The sequence below is a fragment of the Oncorhynchus masou genome, chromosome 25 (assembly GCF_036934945.1).
Source record: "Oncorhynchus masou masou isolate Uvic2021 chromosome 25, UVic_Omas_1.1, whole genome shotgun sequence".
In the NCBI taxonomy this organism is placed as follows: Eukaryota; Metazoa; Chordata; class Actinopteri; order Salmoniformes; family Salmonidae; genus Oncorhynchus; species Oncorhynchus masou.
The window spans coordinates 35,910,393-35,931,120 of NC_088236.1; the positions used below are offsets into that span (position 1 = coordinate 35,910,393).

Sequence of the window (20,728 nt, forward strand, 5' to 3'; positions counted from 1 at the left end):
GACAACACCACCGTGCTGTCATTCAGATCAGATGCTCTTTCCAGTCAGGGACTCCGTGTGTAAGAGAGCCAGTGCTGAATTGCTGTCTGTCATAATACCAGCTGTCAACATTATCAACACCAGGAGTAGGTAACCCTGGTCCTGGAGGGCCGCAGGCACTTCATGTTTGATTTAACCGACCCGGAAGACCAGGTGTGTTTAATTTAGGCAACCATTGAACTGATCAATTAGCTCAGTTGGTCAGGCGTGGTGCCTAGTTGGAACAAAATCCTGCCATATTTGCGTCACTCCAGGAACAGGCTTGCTGACCCCTGATCCACACGGTCTGTTATTGGTTTATGGCACCTATTCACACCAAGAGAGGGCAAAGTGAAACCAGCTAGGTGAGGATTCATACCTTGATGCCATTCAAACTAACACTTGTTAGATCTCAGTGGCTCACAAATCCTCTCCCTGCTTAGGGTAGAGTCCCAACCTCAGACACATAACTTAAGCTAGAATTCTGCCCAAGTTCATCCAGGTGTTCCCCAGATGTCGTTGAAAGGTCTTGCCATCCCAGTCCAGCCCTATTCTGGACACTGGAAGAGGTTCCTGAAGCACTGGAGCTTTTACTAGAGGATGGATGATGGTACTTCTCGTTAGAGAGAAATGTGAGTGGGGGTAAAAAATACATTTTTTAAAATGTTTCAGATGAACACAAGCCCTCAGACTTTGCAGCATCATTCAGAGATGACACTCTTGTGCCCCCCCCCCCGGCCAGTGGGACCAGGCAGGCTATCCTCAATCCATCGCAGTCCCTCCACCAACACTACCAGCAGTCCTGTCTGTTGTCACACACACCCTCCTCCCTCCATATGTCTGCCCATTTACTCATTCCTGTGCATAACCACCATTCAAAGTGCTTAGCATCTCACAAAAAATACCTAATTCACCTCCTCCACTACATCCGGCATTGCAGGCCTATATACATGAAAATCCATATTTTGCAACACACACACGGGACATTCTGCAGCTCCTTGGGCTTCTCAGCAGTGTGCCTGGCTGTGTCAGTGGCTGGCTGGCAGGCCCAGTCCCTCCCAGGTCCTTAGTTGGAGCTGGCTGTGATTGGTTCCTCCAGCTCCATGGGGTTGGGAGTTGTATTGATCTGGAGGCTGCCATAGCAGGTCTTACACACACGAGTGGGCTCAAACAGCTGCTGGCTTGGCACAGGGATCTTCTGGTCGCAGCAGCTGGCACAGAACACATTCCCACAGTTCCTACAGGGGGAGACAGAGGCAGCACAGGTTCAGCCTCGCTCACAGAGGGGCTGTTTAGTCAGTGAGTGGGTATGAGACAAAAACCCAAGCATCATTTAAGAGTAAGACCCTTTTTATCAAAGGTGCCTGATCTTTATAACCATCATAACTTGTAACAGTGAGGCCCTGATAAGAAACAGTATCCTCATCGATACCAGTACAGAGCAATGACAGTCTAACATCAGGGATCAATATTGTTTGGCAGGTCAGCAAATCACGCAGCTCAACTTAATAATAATTAAATAAAATACAAATAAATGTATTACCTTCAAGTAACTACTCATAAGGTAACTAATGCAGAGCTCATACCATGCATATACTTCGCAAGTAAGAACATGCTGGTCTCTCACACACCACAATGGCAGCATTCACCTGACTGGCTGCATTTCATAAGGGAAATTCTACTTTCCAAGTTGTCCCGAGAGTATATATAAACACACTAAAATCCCCCTGCAACATTTATATCCAGCCTGGTCACATCATGTCTTAAAGCACTCAGCGGACTCCTGTAGCATGCTGAGGGGAGAGATGCAGGGGGCAGCACTGTGGCAGGAAGTGAACAGGCCTAGGTACAGTATAATGAGGTGCTATTGGGGGGAGGGGTACCATGCTCCTGCTGTTCTGTACCTTCTTAGACTAGCGGCTCAACACTTAGGTCACCGATTAGACATTTCCAGGTGGAAGTATTGGTGAAGGGACTAAAATCCTCAACCTTCCACTACAGCACACTCACTAAATGCACCCCTTGCACTGCCATGAAAAACAGGTGTTGTTAAATAATCTTTTCAGACATCTGCCTGCCACTCTAGGCTTCATGCTCATCCGTCCAACGGGACCAGAAATGAGCGGACCATCAGGGTCATGTGAGAGCCATCTGGGCTTCTTGAAGAGAATACTGCCAACAAATAGACTGAGTGGGGTAAAGCCATTCAGTATGGGGTGGGTTAGGATGAAGTCAACCAAAAAAGGTGGAGCGATGCAGGATTACAGGGAAGGTAGGTGAGAGAGGAGAGAGGGGACAGCGGAGCCATATCTCACCAGGCCTCTTGGACATGCTCCCTGTCACTGTGGAGGAGAGGGGAGGGAGGGGGGGGGGGGGGTAGAGAATGGAACAATTGCAAACATCAGAGATTGGCTCAGACCAGGCTCACAAGCCCTCTCAACTAGTCCGCACTGCAAGGACAGGCAACAGGCTACTTTTCTCCCTACCACGCTCACAGATACTGATAAAACCCCTACTTTCCCCGTTCCATATCTAACAAACTCTACACTTTGTTATAGGCCACTCCCATTTTGGCTCGGATTAAAAAAAAAAAAAAAAAACTTTCCTTCACCATGGTCTTGACAACACCAGTAGCACAGAGAATGAAAAGGTCTGTCTTGAATGGCCTTGATTTGAATGATCGCATTCAAATAATCACTCAATTATACCATATAAGTCTGCAATCATCCCTACACAGTGTTACAATAAGATTGTCAAGTTTACAGCTGGGTTCAAAGCCAAAATACCTTGTCACAGGTCCAGTTTGCCTATCAGGGAAAACACTCAACTTAGCTGCACCCATTCAGGCTACGATGAGGCATTGTGAGGATTGTGTGAACAAAAACGTTGCGGGGGAAACTAGTTTGCCGACTGTGGATTAGCAAATGATGATTTTAAACAAGTAGGCCAAAAGTACTGATAAAGCATATTGATATGCGGCTTTTGGGGCAGCGTGGAAATGCATCTGGAGCGGCATCAAAATAGCAGTGGCAACATGTTGAAGCTGCCCCCAAATAACAGGAAGTAAAGGATAGCAATGAGGAAATTCGAAAACCAAAGATGAAATTCGAAAACCAAAGATGAAATTCATTCATCTGACCTATGAAGAAAAAAAACCGAAATGTTTGTCTTCTATAACAGAACGGTAATGACAGAATGACAACTTTCATTGTCATTTATCAGTGCCGCCTGCGGGCATAATAAGGTAAATCACATTTGCAAACCAAAAAAGACCCATACAGAACAAAAGCATGAAACTCAAAACAAACTGAAATCAACAAGCTTAATCTGAGGTAGTGTCTCCTTAGCCAAGTCTCATTAGCTCAGAAGTGATAGCAGTGTGTCTGAGGGCATCCAGGGCCTAGTTAAAACCATAGCAAGGATAAGAGCCTGTGGTTGGTTACCTGCAGTGATGCTTCCTGGTGGCGAGCCAGAACCTACTCTCACACCCGTAGCACTGAGCTGCCAAGTGGTCCGGGTACCAGCGGGTCACCTGCAACAGGCAGCCAAATTGAAGTTCTCAGCTAGCATCTCTACAGCCACTATACTCCATCACTCAGCTTCCACTCCTCATACACGTCCCCTAGTGTATCATCCAATTCGGCCAGGCAGCTTACCTCCGTGTCATTCTTATCCACCTGCTCCCAGCTAGCCTCGGAGAAGAGCTCCGTGCTGCAGCGCGACAGGCAGTTAGCGTCCAGGTTACACTCAGAGTCTGTCATTGAGGTCTGAGTGAGAGGGAATGAGACAACTCAGCATCTTTGTAATTTCACATCTTACTAAAATAGTCATAATTAGGTGGTTCTCCTCTCAAATGTCTAGATCCTCAAAAGTTCTCTACTTCTCACAAATATAACAAAAAACTCAGCGTTGTCAGTCTGATCAAGTAGTTTGGGAAAATTCTGACTCAAATCAACTCTGTTACGGCAATTAACTGAAAAGTTCTCCCTCTGCAGGGCGAGCCTGGGTCTTACCACTTCGTCTCCGATGTCTCCGTTGATCCTGAGGGACGCTGCGTGGTGATGGCTCTCCAGGCGGCTCCACAGCTCCTGCACCTGCTTCTTCAGCATATCCACCTCCATCTGGTGGCCTGCCTCAATCTGCCTCAGCCGCTGCTGGATGGTGTCCATGTGCAGTGTCAGCCCGTCGTCGTCCAGGTGACTGCGGGCCGGCTGTTCGGGGCTGGGCGTGGCGGCGCGGCGCCCCAGTAAGGTGTGGAGGCAGCGGTGCTGGGAGCAGCTGCCCCGGCGATGGAGGGTCAGGGAGCTGCAGGAGGCCAGGGAGACCTGGCGGCTCAGTTGGGCCCGCTCCCCATTCACCTTGGCCCAGTGAGGGCCACCACAGGGCTCCCCCTCTGAGCTCTCGCCATTACATAGACCCTCCCTGCTGGGCTCAGCACTCAAAGACTGGAAGGCACTGACAGAGGGTCGCTTGTGTCCTCCATTTAAAGTCCTGGATGCCCCCTGCTCTGACTCTGCCTCCCCGTTCACTCTCCTGAGACAGGAAAGTTGGCTCTTGCCTTCAGTGCGGGACTGGGGGCCTGGGCAGATGGGTGCCTGCACTGGGGCCTCTGGCCTGCTGCAGGCCTCTTCAGTCAGAGTCTCTGTGGAACTCTCCATGAGGGAATACCTCTGGTCTGCCTGCACCAGGGCCTCTGAGTGGTGTCTACTGGACTCAGGCTCTAGTGGGAGGAGATACACAGCTGTCTCTGGCTCCTCTGGTGTCCTCTCTCCAAAGCCATTGGTAAAAGTTCTAGGGGCAGCGGGGGCTGGCTGGGCTGTGCTGGGGGTAGGGTTGTGTTCTGGCTCCTCCTGGGCAGTACAGTTCTCCAGAACCTGCTCCACCAGCTCCTCTGACTCCCGCCTCTCTCGGGCCTCCTGCTCCTCTGGAACATCCGTGGACACATCGGTGGGCAGGGGGGGACTGGCTGGAGACACAGACTCCTCTTCAGGCTCACCTGTGCCATTCCCTGGGTGATGACCATTAGTTATAGTAGTCTCAGCCCCATTGGCGTTAGCTTGTTTATCAGTCTCAGCATCACTTGCCTTGACCTCTTTCTCAGTCTCTGTTCCATTAGCATTGATCGGAGATCGAGCCACGGCAGCAGTAGCGTTAACCTCTCGCTGAGCCTCAGCACCAGCTTCCTCCTTCGTTGCCTCCTGGAGAATGTTCTCCATCTGTCCCTCTGCCACAGCTAGCTCAATGGACAGCTCTATCGCTTCTCCTGCTGCTACTGACCCCTCGGAGGCTCCGTCTCTCAGCTCAGTCTGCTGGCCTTCAGGGCTGTCCTCCAGTTCAGAGTCGTCCATGCCTGCCTGAGGCCCTGCTGCTATAGGCTGGCCGTTTGCCCGCCCATCCTGTTCCTGAGCTCCCCCTGCGTCGGGCCCCACAGCAATGTTGAGCTCCAGAGAGCGCCGGTGGTCCTGCCACTTCTCATTCAGGCTCGGGTCACTGGAGCGCCGGTTTGGGGCCAGCGAGCTCCCCAGCTCACAGGCGCTGGGCAAGTTATCGAAGGAACGGGTCTTCGGACGTCTTTCGAAGGAGGAAAGAGGTATTGAGTTGATTAGCATGTGGGGAAAAAACAGCCTTTCATCCCTAAACAATGGCTCAGTGTCTTTGAGGCCTCATGATTGAAGCTGAGGTTGGGTATATAATCAACTAATCACTACAGTGTGTTCAGGATTAAGACAAGCATGTCCACAAACGGGAAAATATGGAGCGAAGCATAGCTCAAGTGATTGAGAAGACGTAAGATTAGCATTGTAATTAAGCGATATCCCCATGAGCCGATCATCAAGGGAAAACTAGACAGTTAAGCTTGCACAGAAAATAAAATATGGAAGGAATCCAGCATTGTTTTTGAACCACGTCCTCACCACAGTTATCGTCGATAACAATGGTCACAAAAACAAAACACTTTGTGGTATGTTGTAAACAGCCTTAACCCTTAACCTACAATTTCTGCGGGCACGTCGATATCGCCCTTCCGCATCTGCTGTGAAAGGTGGCAGAGCTAGAGCAGTGTTTGACAGATCACGAGACGTCCCGAAAATCCGTCTTCTCACGAGAACGTCTGTAGCGTCCGAAAGGTTTGGCCTACAAAACTAATGACTATTACTATTATTATTCTTCAATGCTTCTCTATTGGCTAATAGCAGTAACGCTAAATTCAATGTTTCAAATATTTTTTTGATTCCTTAAAAGGAGTCTTAAAATTCTAAATCAAATAGCTAAATGACCCTTGGTATGACCTTCTTAAAACAATACACCCTACCAGTTTAGACAGGGCTTAGAATTTAGAGGATTAACTGACACTGACAAAAATCAAGAGAGATAAAATAAGCAGAGGACAAAACTCGGTGCATCTCCCGGACAAATCATTGAGCGAGTCAAAAGCAGTTAGGCCAGCTGAGCAGGTTATGCTGTGGGGCCCTCAACCTGGGTCTACCTTATATCAGGGAGGAAATGGCCGAGTGGCAGGCTCACCTGCCCAGGGGTGTGTCTTCTGTGTTGGCACCTGGCACCACAGGATACGGAGCACACGACTCATCAGAGGGGGTGGTGGGGGAGGAGCTGGGCAGGTAGACTGCCGTCCACAGCAACAGGTTACGGACGTGACACACAGGGTGGAGCACCTACAACAACAGCCACAACTTTAGATATAGAAGGGGCTTGTAAATAAATACATGTGACAGAAAACAATATTCACACTTGAGCAAGCAAGGCAAAAAAAAAAAAAAGTACAACGGTAACTAAGTGGCCACAAAAACACAGTTTTAAATAGATAAAATGACATTGCTTAGGTCTAGGACCGTGAACAGTTTAAGTAGACAAATATAAGTTATAGCACTCCAGGGTGTTCCCTAAAAGTCCCCCCATTGTATCTGAGGCATGGAGTGAATGTTCCAATATGAAAGGGGTGAACAAACAGAGCTCAGACATACAGTCTCGGAGTGGGAGGAGTAGAGCATGTTCCTCAAGACGCGGTTGGCTGGTCGCAGCAGTGACCACACGGAGCAAGTCCTCTCCCGAACGCGCCTGTCCTCTCTCTCCTTCCCACTGTTGCACAGGAAGGTGCCAAACAGACAGGAGTAGGAGTGCTGCACCATTTTCACCTGCACACACACATGTAGGAGCATGCTCAAATCCCAGGTATGATCATGATAGTTAAAGTAAAAATTCTATGCATCTCTGAGCCTAAAATATTACAGCACTCTCCATGGTAATTACAGATCCCGATCTCACAGCCAGATATAAAACAGTAACTCACTCCAATAAATGACTGTAATTCACACTAATCCAAATATAAACATTTGAGTTGCATCCAACTCTCAATTCTCAGATTCTAAATGACTAAGTGAGTTTGATTCCATTCTATTCAGGTCTCCTCACCAGAAAAGCCTCATTGAACTCAAAGGAGCATGGGAACTGCCTTTGCAGCTGGTGCACACAGTCCAGCCACTGCAGGAACACCGGGCAGCGCTCGTTCAGATCCTCCGAATTCTCCCCGTGGCCACAGCGGTCAGCAAACTTATGACCAAAGTCCAGCCACTCAGTCTCCACCAGCACCTGGAAACCCTGCAGAGAGAATATATCAACAGTTAGAAGTGCATTTTAATTCAAATAGGACAATACGGGAAAATATATATTTCAGCCAGCCATGTAAATGTGCCTCTGTTTATGTCTAATTCAGCGGTTCGCAAACTATGTGGGGTCGCTCGATATGAAAATGGAGTCGCAGGAGAATTTCCAAAATCTTGTGAGAAAAATGTTATCTACAAAAAAAAAGACTATAAAACATATCAAAACAAAGAAAGTTGCACACTGCATGTATAAACTCCAGGCAATTGAATGGTTATTTACCAACGTTTTGGCATCCCTGTGCCTTCACTGTGTCAGCACCTCCACACAAACTATTATTCTGGGTGTGTGCCAGATATAACATCATCTTTGTATCTCAAAAACCTTGTAATGTGGTTAACCTTAAAAATCTAAAAATAAAATTAAACCAGAAAGTGCCCTTAGATCATAGGAGAAGGCCGCACTTGAATCATTCCCACGGTGAATGACTAACACATATGGAATCATGACATGAGTAACATACACATCTCAACATCAACTATTCGGAGGAGACTGCGTGAAAGCAGGCCTTCATGGTCAAATTGCTGCAAAGAAACCAATACTGAAGGACACCAATAAGAAGAAGAGACCTACTTGGGCCAAGAAACACAAGCAATGGACATTAAACCGGGGGAAATCTGTCCTTTGGTCTGATGAGTCCAAATTTGAGATTTTTGGTTCTAACCGCCGTGTCTTTGTGAGACGCAGAGTAGGTGAACGGATGATCTAAGTATGTGTGATTCCCACCGTGAAGCATGGAGGAAGTGGTGTGATGGTGTGGGGCTGCTTTGCTGGTGACACGGTCCGTGGTTTATTTAGAATTCAAGGCACACTTAACCAGCATGGCTACCACAGCATTCTGCTGCGATACGCAATCCCATCTGATTTGCGCAGAGTGGGACTACCATTTATTTTTCAACAGGACAATGACCCAAAACACACCTCCAGGCTGTGTATCAAAGCTGGGACTGAGAGACTGAAAAACAGCTTATATCTCAAGGCCATCAGACTGTTAAACAGCCACCACTAACATTGAGTGGCTGCTGCCAACACACTGACACTGACTCAACTCCAGCCACTTTTGATGGGAAATGATGTAAATATATCACTAGCCACTTTAAACAATGCTACCTTATATAATGTTACTTACCCTACATTATTCATCTCATATGCATACGTATATACTGTACTCTATATCATCGACTGCATCCTTATGTAATACATGTATCACTAGCCACTTTAACTACGCCACTTTGTTTACATACTCATCTCATATGTATATACTGTACTCGATACCATCTACTGTATCTTGCCTATGCTGCTCTGTACCATCACTCATTCATATATCCTTATGTACATATTCTTTATCCCCTTACACTGTGTATAAGACAGTAGTTTAGGAATTGTTAGTTAGATTACTTGTTGGTCATTACTGCATTGTCGGAACTAGAAGCACAAGCATTTCGCTACACTCGCATTAACATCTGCTAACCATGTGTATGTGACAAATAAAATTTGATTTGATGTGATTTGTAAGGGCTATTTGACTAAGAAGGAGTGATGGAATGCTGCATCAGATGACCGAGCCTCCATAATCACCCGACCTCAACCCAATTGAGATGGTTTGGGATGAGTTGGACCTCAAAGTGAAGAAAAAGCAGCCACCAAGTGCTCAGCATATGTGGGAAATCCAAGACTGTTGGAAAAGCATTCCAGGTGAAGCTGGTTGAAAGAATGCCAAGTGTGTGCAAAGCTGTCATCAAAGGGTGGCTACTTTGAAGAACTTAAAATATATTTTGATTTGTGTAACACTTTTTTGGTTACTATATGATTCCATATGCGTTATTTCATCGTTTTGATGTCTATACTATTATTCTACAATGTACAAAATAGTAAAAAATAAAGAAAACTCTTGAATGAGTAGGTGTGTCCAAACTTTTGACTGGTACTGTACATGTGGCAGGATGCTATTCACGAGCACATATTGTTCTGTCTCTCAATTCCTGACTATGAAACGGCACAGGGGATGTTCAGTGTGCCGAGCGGGTATATTGACAAAAAACAGTTTCCATGGGATCGAATGGTGGGCTTTGCACAGATGCGGCTCCATCTATGGCGGGACAGCAGGCAGGCCTCTGCCCTCTAGTTATTAATGTCTCCCTCTGCCACATGGACGCATTGTATGATACGCCGAGAGCAACTAGCAGCAAGAGCTGAGCACAGAACTCAGATACACTGCAATAGGCAACTTTGATTGTAAACAACATCAAAACATATCCACTGCACGGACGCCTGTTTGCAAAACTATCAGAGCATGAAAGAGGTCCAACTTTCCAATCTGAAAATCACTGACGCTATTATTAGACGTCATATTTAACAGAGTTCCCAGTTGTCTTGAACGCACCGTAAAACTCATGGTACCCTTCACCAGCTTATATCTGTCAAACTGGATTCAATGCTCTCGTCTGCATTAAAAGCAAATATCGAACCAGGTTGGATGTGACAGTAGAGATGAGGTGCGCACCCTTCAACCACGCCCCCTGATGACTTTGAGAAGCTCCGATGCAACATGCATCCAGCACACCCATCTCATCACTAGTGGCGAGATAAGACTTCAGACCGCTGGTCAAACGATTAAATCAACCTAAAATGATCCTATTCAAATCAAGCAACAGGGCCCAATGATCACCCCAGCCAGCCTACCTCAATGGTGCGGTAGTATGGGTCCAGCAGCAGCTTGGACAGGGCGGCGATCTGGGGCGTGCGGTCCCATCCGTCAGAGCAGTGCACCAAAACGGGCCTGTGGTCGCGGTCCACAGCGTTCACCACCAGCAGGGCCGCCTTCAGCAGCAGAGACAGGTGTTGCAGCCACTTGGTGCTCTCCAGAGCAGACAGCCAGCTACAGAGAGAATGGCATCATCTCCTGAATACACAGCTTCACTGTAGTGTACACAAACCACTCACATACACTCAGTCCCACCAAGCACTAACTTACAAACACCACTCCCCATCTTAGATAAAGACAAACTAAGGACCTGCTCCAAATGTAATGAGTAAAGAGGCTGTTATACAAACAAAACATAACAGGGTGTTTTCAAGCTGTCCCAAATGAAAAATATGCATCTTTAATATGTCTGAATTCTGGTTTGGCCATTGTCTTGTCTGAGTAGTTTCAACAGTGTGCTCTTGCTTCAAGGGAGTCATTGTGATTCAATTACAAAACGGCGGGTGGAATCTCTGAGTTCAGATGGAAAGAGATTGTTTACTTTGGGGCTGGGCCAGCTCTCCCTAAACCAAAGCCAAATGTGTGGCCTAGGCCAAAACACAGCTGGAGTTACTACAGTTACGCCACCACCATGGCAACAAACTGGAGTGGGGTTGCTGCTTGTGTAATACATTTTGGACTGTGAGCCCAATCTTAACGGAGCTCCACTGCAGTGCTAGAGGCAGAACTCACTTGGCCGGGTCGGGCATCTGGGTGCAGAGGAAGCGCAGGGACTGGAAACTCTTGCGGATGGAGTGGATGTTGGCCATGCCCATGAACACCACCTCACAGTTGGGGTAGTACTCTGTATGGAGTAGGACATGGTGAGAGTCCGTTTGTGGTTAAATAACACATCATTACTACCAAAACAACTACTTTAGTGCAGAAAATAGTGCAGATAGTGAGTTAGGACAGTTGCTCTGTTGGCATTAAGTTGACAATAACCTGCTTCCGTGCAAAACCATCGACCTCAGTCTACTGGAGCCACTGGCTCAGAGATGAGCCGTCTTACCTGGGCATTCACAGCCCCCTCCCTTGGCTCTGTTGGCCACAGCCGCTGCATAGGACCTGGCATCCAGGATCAACAGCTTTTGTGGCTGGATGGCCAGCGTCTCCACCTCCGAGCTGTTCGTCAGGGACGATTCTGACAAACAAAGAGAGACAACCAATTAAATCTCTGCATAGCTTATAACAGTCAGTATTATCAAATGACATTTATTTTTATGTGATATAAATCTGATTGAACATAAATCAAACACTCCACATGACAGTGAACCTGCGCTGAGTTATGTGGTCTGCTCTCTCTGAGTCAAAGGCCGCTCACTTTACCAGACAAGCCACATCGCTTAACCAAATGTCCACAGCAAAGCCACACAAACAGATTGGAAGGTGCTGCTTCAGCACTGTGTGAGGTACGTGTGCATGTTAAGGACTGACCGAAGTCTGTGTCGACGAGGTCATTGGTGCCGTTGATTTCATTGGTTCCGTTGGTGTAGGATCCAATGGCCAGGTGTTTACGGGAGCTGCCATCTACAGCACAGGCCTTGGCGATGGACTGGACCAGGTGCTCGTCGTCTGCATTCCTCCAGCCCCACCAGCTGACCTCCGGCTGGCCGCAGCGGGCGATCACAGCCCCCGTGCTCTGGTGCCTGGAGGAGAGGAGAGGCATGGGACAGTCAGGAGACAAATAACCGAGGAAAAAAATGCACTGTGTGAAAAAACAACATGGAGCAACACTGATCCATTTGGCCTCCAGAGTCAATAACACCGTCTCCTGTGAGAGGATTGGGTCCCCCCCAAAAAATGACTTTTGCAAAGATAGAATCCCCCCTTACTCATGCAACAAACCTCAAGGTGAAAGGAGTTGTCCTTGCTTTGCATTGTATTCACAGACAACCCTGTTCTTCCTCACTCACTACAAAGACCGACAGACCCACCTGAACACCACAGCCGGGAATCTCTTCCAGGAGCGGAAGGCTGCCACATTCTCCAGCTCCTTGTCTGTGATCCAGGCTGGCACCAGAAGCTGCTGCGGATAGCTAGAGCATAGCCTGTCAACGCCAGAGGAGAGAGGGACAGTGGTTAGAGCAGGAGCACAGGCTGTGTGATGCCTCTAATAAGCCCCTATCACCAGACACCTAATCCCGGGCTAGGCCCTTATCTACATGAGGATGATTATCAGTGGAGGACAACAGCACAACCAGCCTTGTATCACACACAGAGCAGTGTGTGCAGCAGGGGGACAGTAGACGGTCATCACGGCACTACCCTGGGCGGCCTGGTAATCAGATCAGCGCTGTAGGATGCAGGCTGTTAGCGGGGGCGGTTGGCTGCGCATACCTGAACTTGCTGTTGATGTCAGATATCCTCCAGGCGTTTTGAGTGTCAAAGCCCATCCTCTCCACCTCGTTCTTGAACCAGGAGGTCACATGCTCTCCTAGCGGGCACACAGGGACACAGAGGACACGTGAGGACTTATGTCTGTCACCAATTGAGTAGAGGTCCGAGGACACCGGTATCACCGCCAGCGTACCTGGCCTGCACAGCTCCCCCTGCTGCTCCTTCTCCCCGGCGTACACGCCCACACACCAGGCATGGAAGGCGAAGGAGAAGAGGTCCTCCAGGAGAGACGGGGGCCGGGCCGCAGCACTCAGCCGCTTCAGCCACACCTGACACTGCTCCAATGTAGAGAACTGACACCTGGGAGACAAGCAGCACAATCATAGACCTAAACCAAGATCGTTTATTTCAGAGAGAGAGAGAGAGAGAGAGAAATAAAATAGCATTTGCAACATGCATGCATCGTTTCAGTGGTCTTACCTGACGACCTTACAGTCCTTGCAGGTGACATGGAGCTGGAACATGTCACGACACTCCACAGTCTCTATGAGCTGCAGAGGGACCTGGTGAGAGAATAAGCACACAGACACAGGAACAGCAGAGTCACACAATCTCCAAACCAGCAGGCTGAATTTTTTTCTCCACGCTCACACAAATAAGCTAGCTTCAGGGTCTAGGCCTAGATGTGCTCAACATCGGAACAATGGGCCATCCTAAAATAAGTTAGCAGAACTCACAATCACATGCTTGTGCAGCACCAACACCCACGAAATGTCTAAATTCAAAGCCAGTTAGTAGGCTAGTTAGTGTTGTGTCAACTGTGATAATGCCGATCATGCTATAGGCTACACCGCGTCACCACGAAATCCATCTGAGCACATGCTGCACCTTCACACCTACAGCTGCAAATGTAAGCCAGCGGCATTAGTTGTCAAACTGTATTTTCCAGGCGAAGGTTGTGTCATTTTCACCTCGAATACCGCCTTCTGATTTGATGTTCTTCCATCGTGTACTGATATACTATGTAAAAGTGCTGGATCCTAGTGCAGTAAATTCCCCCACACTGTCTAATAAACACCCTCATCTGATCTAGGCAAATACCGTCAAAATGACATTAGATTCATTCATGTTTTGAACAGGATGTTTGAGCAGATTTTTGAAGAGTCTATAAAGAAAAATGCATACTTTTACTAAAAGTTTCACCCAAAGCACATTTTATTTTCTGTAGTGGCTCTGAGAGTGAAGCTAATACTGTGTCACAACTCCAACACAGTCCAATGCCATGCAACGGGTTAACACACATGTCGCCATGATGTCATCCAGCCCAGTCTGGGCACCACACTGGGCATGCAGGGGCTGCTGGGTAGGCACTTACTGACACCTCACAACTCTCACTCTGTTCAAAACAGGAGAAAAGAGAAACTGAATTAAAGCCGTGTCTCTGTTGAGCCTGTTAACTGTCCACAGATTCCTTAGTCTCACATCCCACAGCTCTGTTTTAATTCCTGCTCTGTAATCTACAGCTCCAATCTGGGCCACACAATGAAATCAACGGCCTGCCTCACTGAGTTCTCTCGCTCCATTCTTTGCGCCTCCCGCCCCCACTGGCAGATTTGTGAGCGATGAACCACAGCCATGTGACGCCAGCGCTTTACCATCCTATCCAAATGGGTGTGAAGAGAACGCGCACTCTGTTGCATGGAACACAGTGACAGTTCGCTATAATATAAAACACATGATGGACTGACTGCAACAATGGCATAAAACCTAATAGGTCGGCTGCGTGGTAAGAGCCGGAACATTCTAGTGCAGATCAGTACACTGTTAGTGTGGATGTGACTGGAACACAAATAGATTGTGTGTGACATGGGCCTACATGTTTTGCATACCATACACTATATCATGCTGATCCAAAAGGAGCAGAACCTGCACAACAAGGCTGTTTATTACTAGTGCTATTGCACTATTACTGTGGTACCATTACTACAGTACTATTACTGTACCATGTCAGGATGGTGAGAGGACGTAAAGCAGTGTCATTTGTTAGTAAATGGAGGGAATTGTCCATAGAAACAGCGTAATGATATGTTCATTTCGAAATCACCACACATTGGTAACAAATACAATCTCTATATAGCCAACATGGCAAAAAGGGGAAGAGGGTGAATGTGTTGTGCATCACTGACGGGATTGTTGCAACCATGGCAACAGCAAGTGGAAAGAGAAAAGCAAAGGACCGAGTGCAAAAGCAGACCTGCTAAGAACAGTCACGCGGCACCGCTGCCAATGACTATCTATCACCAAGTCCATCTAAATGCCCTCTCCAGACAGTCTGCCTGGCCACCACAACAGTAGTGGCATACTGTCACTGGCCGCAGCACGCAGTCTCCATTCATAAAAAGTCTCGATACACAGACAGACTGGAGACAATAGGGTGTCACTGTCCTGGCCAGCTGCAGAGTTGCTTCAGACACTGAAATTAAACTGTGTGCTTTCCAACTCCCTAGCCTTCACTTAGTTAGTCAGCAGTACTTACGTTGACGATGGACTCTTTGAATTTGATGTGGAGGCGGTATCTGGACATGGCGATGATGGCATCCTCCGCTCTACCCACGTACTCTGTGAACTCGCCATGCAGCTCGGGAAAGGGCACCTGCCACCATGGGAGGGAAGATATCAAAGATCAAAGGGCACAGAAGCGTGTCACTTGAAAAGGAGGTGCCATATAAAAACACAACTATGTGCAGACATGACCATTACACATACTTGACACACGTATAGAAATGACTTTGCGATAACTGGCATGACTTGTCATCGTGCTAACCAGCCCAGACATCTAGTGTTCTCACCTGCAGGCTCTCCTCCTCCAGGACTGGGGGCTTCCTGGGGAAGATCTGATTGGCCTGGATACATTCCATGCTCTCCTGCCCCTCCTCCTCCTGCCAATCAGAAAATGTGTAGTTGATGATGTGGAATATCATTACCCGTGTAATAACTCAATAGTCCACTACTATCCCCATTCACTGGTTACAAGCACCTTCAACTGTAGCCATTCTCCAACCACTCCCAGATTTAACCTCAGTTTTCATACCTCTAACAGCAACTTCACTGAATAGGATTTCAAATAGCCAATGATGAAGCCAAAGGAAGATAGAGTGTTGATGCTAAAACAAACTCAATAGGTGTGTTGTCTTGAATCATCCCTGTGCAATCTCTAGACTCTGCACACACACAAGTCCACTGCTAAGAGTGCCTCAACTCTGGCTGACATCCTGGCATGACACTAAAGCGGGTCTGTGCAATCCAGTTCTGAGCCAGAAAACAGACACCGGCTACAGAGCACACTTCGCCAAGTAGAAAATATCATAAGTAATCTATTTACAAGTAATCTATTGTTTAAAAACAATCAAGACCCAAATTGAATTTGGATGTCTAGATCCATTCAACTGGTATCCATTTGCAAACTGTCTGCCCCCTTTCATGTTACAGTGAGGAGCTCTTAGATGTTGCATACCTACTGCCCAAAAGAAGGTCAGCATATCTTAGAAACCCACAGAGGGTTTATTTGATGGGAATGTGTGGCATGAACACAGAATCAGTTCAATAATTTTTTATTCAGGGACCAAAAACAGGGGGCTATAGTAGAAGGCTGTGCTCTGTTTCGTCAGCCGCACCCTGAAGCCCCTGAGCGGTTAGGTTAGGATCGTCTATGAGTCCAGTGACAACATGATGGCACTAGTGCCAGGGACAAAGAGAGATTAGGGTGGTCCATAGACATGACAGAAAGGACAGGGGCTGCTACCTCAGCCCCACCAACCAACCAACCGACCGCTGTCTGGGAGCCAAGCTGACAGTGTCCCGTCTGCACGGCTGTGGTAACACTTTGCAGGGGCCAGCCAGGGGGCAGGCACAGGAATGCATAACAGACACAGGCAGAGACAGTAAAGTCTGAAAGTCACTTGACCTTCGGGCAAATCACTTGCCCTGCGCTATAGGGCTACTCTCAATGTCAATCCTGGCAGACATACACCCGGTCAGAGACACACATACGGTAACACACACATACACCTGGTCAGAGACACACATACGGTCACACACACACACACCGCCAGACACGCTCTTTAATGACTGACCAGGGTGTAATACTGCTCCATATCCCTCAAAGGCTTCCAGTCTAAATAAAAGATTCACTACCGAGGCATCAGACAGGGTGAAACTTTGACAGTGCGTCTGATGCAACCATCTGGCTACCAGTAAACACAGCTGATTAAAAAGGCTGACAATCAATTGAGAGTTCCGATTATGCAGACACATACGGACAGCAGCTATTCTGTACTGGTAGACAGAAAACGCCATGATCAGGATGCACTTTACCATGGCCCCTGTGAAGGAGTGTGGGTCACTGGACAAGGAACACATGCCTTCCTCACTTGACCCCAAATCTCAGTCTGTAAACAGTGGAAGACAGGGAAAGAAAGGTGCTGTTAATGCTTTACTACTTCATCTTAAATAACAGAACAATCTCATTTGATTTCTCCACAAACTGGAACCTAGTCTTTTCATTTAACGTGCATCTTATTCCAGTGACCACATGGATGAGAGTAATACCCCACAGTCGCTGGATTTGGAGGGTAGGGCACACAAACAGACATTCTGTGTCACGTGTGGAACATTTCATACAGACCAGAATGTTATTTTCAACGTCACTTAAAAATGATAGGAAGCTCAACAAATTGCCTAGTGAGAACTGTGGTGTGCACCGGTTTTACAACTCACCAAAGAGAACTAGCAACAGATGAGGTGTTATCCTGATGATCCCGTTGTGAAAATGTGACTTAGAGTGAAGACATTGAATTCTGTAGGAAAAGAGAGAATATCAAATTAGTTCTAAGGAATGAATAAAATGGTTAACTTGCTATAACTCTTCTAAACATTGCAAACTGCTTACTTTTCACTGGAACATTCAATCTACAATAGACCCTTTCATTCCCTGGTAAACATAGCTGTGCTGGTGGTTATAGTAGACTGCAAGTAGGTGAGAGACACCACAAACATCTGGGGAACGGAAAGACGAAATTTACCTAGTACACTTTAGCCACAGTTTACTATGCTCATCAATCAACACGAACATCAATGTTACAGTGAGACTCTTTAAATTAAAAATACACAAACTGTGCTATATTTCATGCACAGAGTATGACAAAAATAAGACTGCCAAACATTTCATATTTAGGTCTAGTCATAAAGCATTTGGTTAATGTGAATTTAAAGGTATAAAAAGACATATTTTACAAGAGACCTGTTCATGTCATCTTTAACTTGTAATAGAAACTGAAAAACTCTTCCAGATGATGCTGTAGGTCTTGGCTGAAGACCAGGTCAAATACTACAAGGTCCCAAACCAACACAGAACCAACTGTAAGAGCATGGTGTCAGAACCAGCTGTGAAACAGAAATTCATCTCTGCTCTTTGTACAACAGAGCAATTTCACATTATTTTACATTGCACCTTCATTGTATATCTCTGTTCAAGATATGCAACCTACCTGCAGGCCCACAAAATGCTTGTAAATGTCAGAACCTGCAGACTGAAACCTGATCAAGGGAAGACAGTTGATTGACAGGTTCAGGATCACACACACCCACTCTGGAGCATGCCATTGAGTTTGACCTGTCTAGCAGTGACTAGACAAAATTCCCAGTGCACCCAATGCGCCCTTTCTGAAGAATAGAACCTGAACCAACTTTTAATGAACAAAAATATAAACACAACATGCAAGAATTTCTACAATTTTTCTGAGTTAGAGTTCATATAAGGAAATCAATCAATTGAAATAAATAAATTAGGTCCTAATCTATGGATTTTACATGACTGGGTGGGGGCGCAGCCATGGGTGGGCCTAGGCCACTGGGGACTCCATGCCCGGCCACTTGCGTTTACATATTTGCTCAGTGTAGATTGAGAAGACCTAGGCTCTGCGTAAAGGGATGTCATTCTGTCACTTTACTGAGCACTATGTAGCAGTGCATGCTCCAGAGGCACCCTGCTCCTCCCTGCTGGCACTGACTGATAAAACGTATCTATGTCACACACACTGGCCTGCAGACACACACATCAGCATGTTTACCTCAGCGGGCTCGTGACCCATGACCTCTGCTCAGTCTGGCTCTGTGTTCAGAGTCACACAAGGCAGGCTAAGCCCCTTGGTCCTGTCATGTGACTTCCATGCATCTAATCTGAACCTGCAGCACTCAACCAAAGGCTTAAACCATCATCTCTCAAAGTGAATACTTCAACTCTCTGTGACTTGAAGAGGATATGAGGTCCGGCGTGGCTCAGTTGTTAAGAGCATGGCACTTGTAACGCCAAGGTTGTGGGTTCCCACACGGACCAGTACTAACAAATATGAAAATGGTTGCACTCACTCACTCTGGATAAGAGTGTCTGCTAAATTACCAAAATCATGAGGAAAGAGAGACAGGATCTGTGTAAGGTTAATGGGGAAAGTGAAGGTTGAGGAGTTGCATGTGCATAAATAGGTCTAGCTGTAATGCTGACACATAGTCCTCATTATCAAAATATATCTATCCAGCCGAATAAAATGTATTTATTTTAGAGTTAAGAGCATGTCCTGTGCCTGGCTTTAGCTGGGTGAATCACGAGTGATCTATAACTTTCCCAATACTTGTACTAAAGGTTACGTATTAGTAATAATTAATCCAATCATAAACTTCCAGATAACGTTGTTGATGAACGTTAGCAGTTTGTCTTGACTGTTTTCTGTATAGAGCTTTAGATAGCAATGCAATGGGAATATATAAACTATCACCTGGCATAATGTTAGCTAGCCAGTGCAAACTATGTAACGTTCGCTAACGGCCTCAACTATAAGGCGAAAGAGCTGTAGAAACAGCCATTTCAACAAACATAATTAGATAGTTAACTAGCTAACTAGCCAACTCAAGATTAACATTAGTTCGCGAGAATAATCATAAACGTACGATTAGCTAACTAGCTGTTTTTTTTGACTCCGAATATCCATTCTCTGTCAGTGTCAGTCACTATCGTCGACGCACATCACGGCCCTAGGTAAACATTTACTACGGACCATTTTACCAGACTAGTCTGTAGTACTAGTTAGCCAATTCACGTTAACAATTTGCCATATTTTTCTCTGATCAATCATACCTAACGTATCAAACTGTTTACACCAGTTTTATGTTAGCCAACTAAGCGCTAGTTAAACACATTCTATCGAAACAATACGTACGTAACCTAGCTAGCAGCTAACTAACGTTACGCTTTGATAATGATAGGTCGCTTTATGATTTTGATGTGTTGCTGTTTGGATACAAAGCAGCTTTGCTTCGTCTTCCCCTACAGTTAGTTACTCATCGTAGCTACTCAGTCAGCACTGGCAATTGCTAGCTAGCTCTCTGTCTGCCTGGAACAGTTTTTGTTGTTGTTATGAGATGGAGGGCGGACCCCAAAACCGAGGCCTCTGTCAAAACACACCGAAGCAAGGAGACAACCGGCGTACTCACCATGTATAAAGCAATGAGAATGGAAATGCCAAATCATTCAATTGAAGATCCGTGCACCGGGTTTGCAATAAACTACACTTGAAGAAATACATACAAGTCATATCCGAGGCCACTTTCAATCCGTCGGGTAGAAGAGCCAAGTCGCCATCGCCGCGATTCTTCAACCTCAGAGTGTCTGCCTCAACCCAATATTCTGCGCGACGTGGGCGTAACGTAATCACGTTTATTTGCATATGGGTGGGACACGCAAAATAACCACGCGAGGATGTAAACAAATAAATAAATACAAGGGAAATGTACACGTTTTTAAACCTAATTCTACGATCTTTGTTTACATATGTCTAAACTTTACATACATTGATGGTATGCCTTATACTACCAGAAAACCAGCCATAACCCATT

General features: G+C 46.5%; 1 protein-coding gene across 10 annotated transcripts; it reads right to left on the reverse strand.

The window, feature by feature from the left end:
- Positions 1-952: 952 nt before the first annotated feature.
- Positions 953-20,528, reverse strand: mtmr3 (myotubularin related protein 3). 10 transcript variants are annotated; one of them, XM_064937522.1, is made up of 22 exons: positions 20,327-20,528; positions 18,328-18,376; positions 17,730-17,836; positions 17,558-17,637; positions 17,156-17,229; positions 15,631-15,720; positions 15,318-15,434; positions 13,262-13,344; positions 12,782-13,141; positions 12,379-12,492; positions 11,879-12,090; positions 11,454-11,585; positions 11,135-11,246; positions 10,381-10,576; positions 7,450-7,635; positions 7,002-7,172; positions 6,544-6,692; positions 4,032-5,589; positions 3,675-3,785; positions 3,462-3,550; positions 2,334-2,360; positions 953-1,256 (listed from the first exon to the last, which is right to left on the reverse strand). In XM_064937522.1, exons 5-22 carry the CDS (start codon positions 17,198-17,200, stop codon positions 1,085-1,087), a joined length of 3,924 nt encoding a protein of 1,307 aa, XP_064793594.1. In that variant the 5' UTR covers positions 17,201-17,229; positions 17,558-17,637; positions 17,730-17,836; positions 18,328-18,376; positions 20,327-20,528; the 3' UTR covers positions 953-1,084. The 10 variants fall into 10 exon arrangements, with proteins under 10 accessions (XP_064793594.1, XP_064793592.1, XP_064793596.1 ...); XM_064937520.1 differs by lacking the exon at positions 18,328-18,376; XM_064937524.1 differs by lacking the exon at positions 17,730-17,836.
- Positions 20,529-20,728: the final 200 nt, after the last annotated feature.

What these genes read in the sequence shown, in the direction of transcription:
- mtmr3 (XM_064937519.1), bottom strand. Translation starts at nt 17,200, where the DNA reads ATGTGTTCCTTGTCCAGTGACCCACACTCCTTCACAGGGGCCATG. An exon ending in GAAGACACACCCCTGGGCAG is followed by an intron (nt 5,590 to 6,543) that starts GTGAGCCTGCCA and finishes CTCCTTCGAAAG; the next exon opens with ACGTCCGAAGACCCGTTCCT. An exon ending in GAGCATGTCCAAGAGGCCTG is followed by an intron (nt 1,257 to 2,333) that starts GTGAGATATGGC and finishes CTCCCCCTGTAG; the next exon opens with GAACTGTGGGAATGTGTTCT.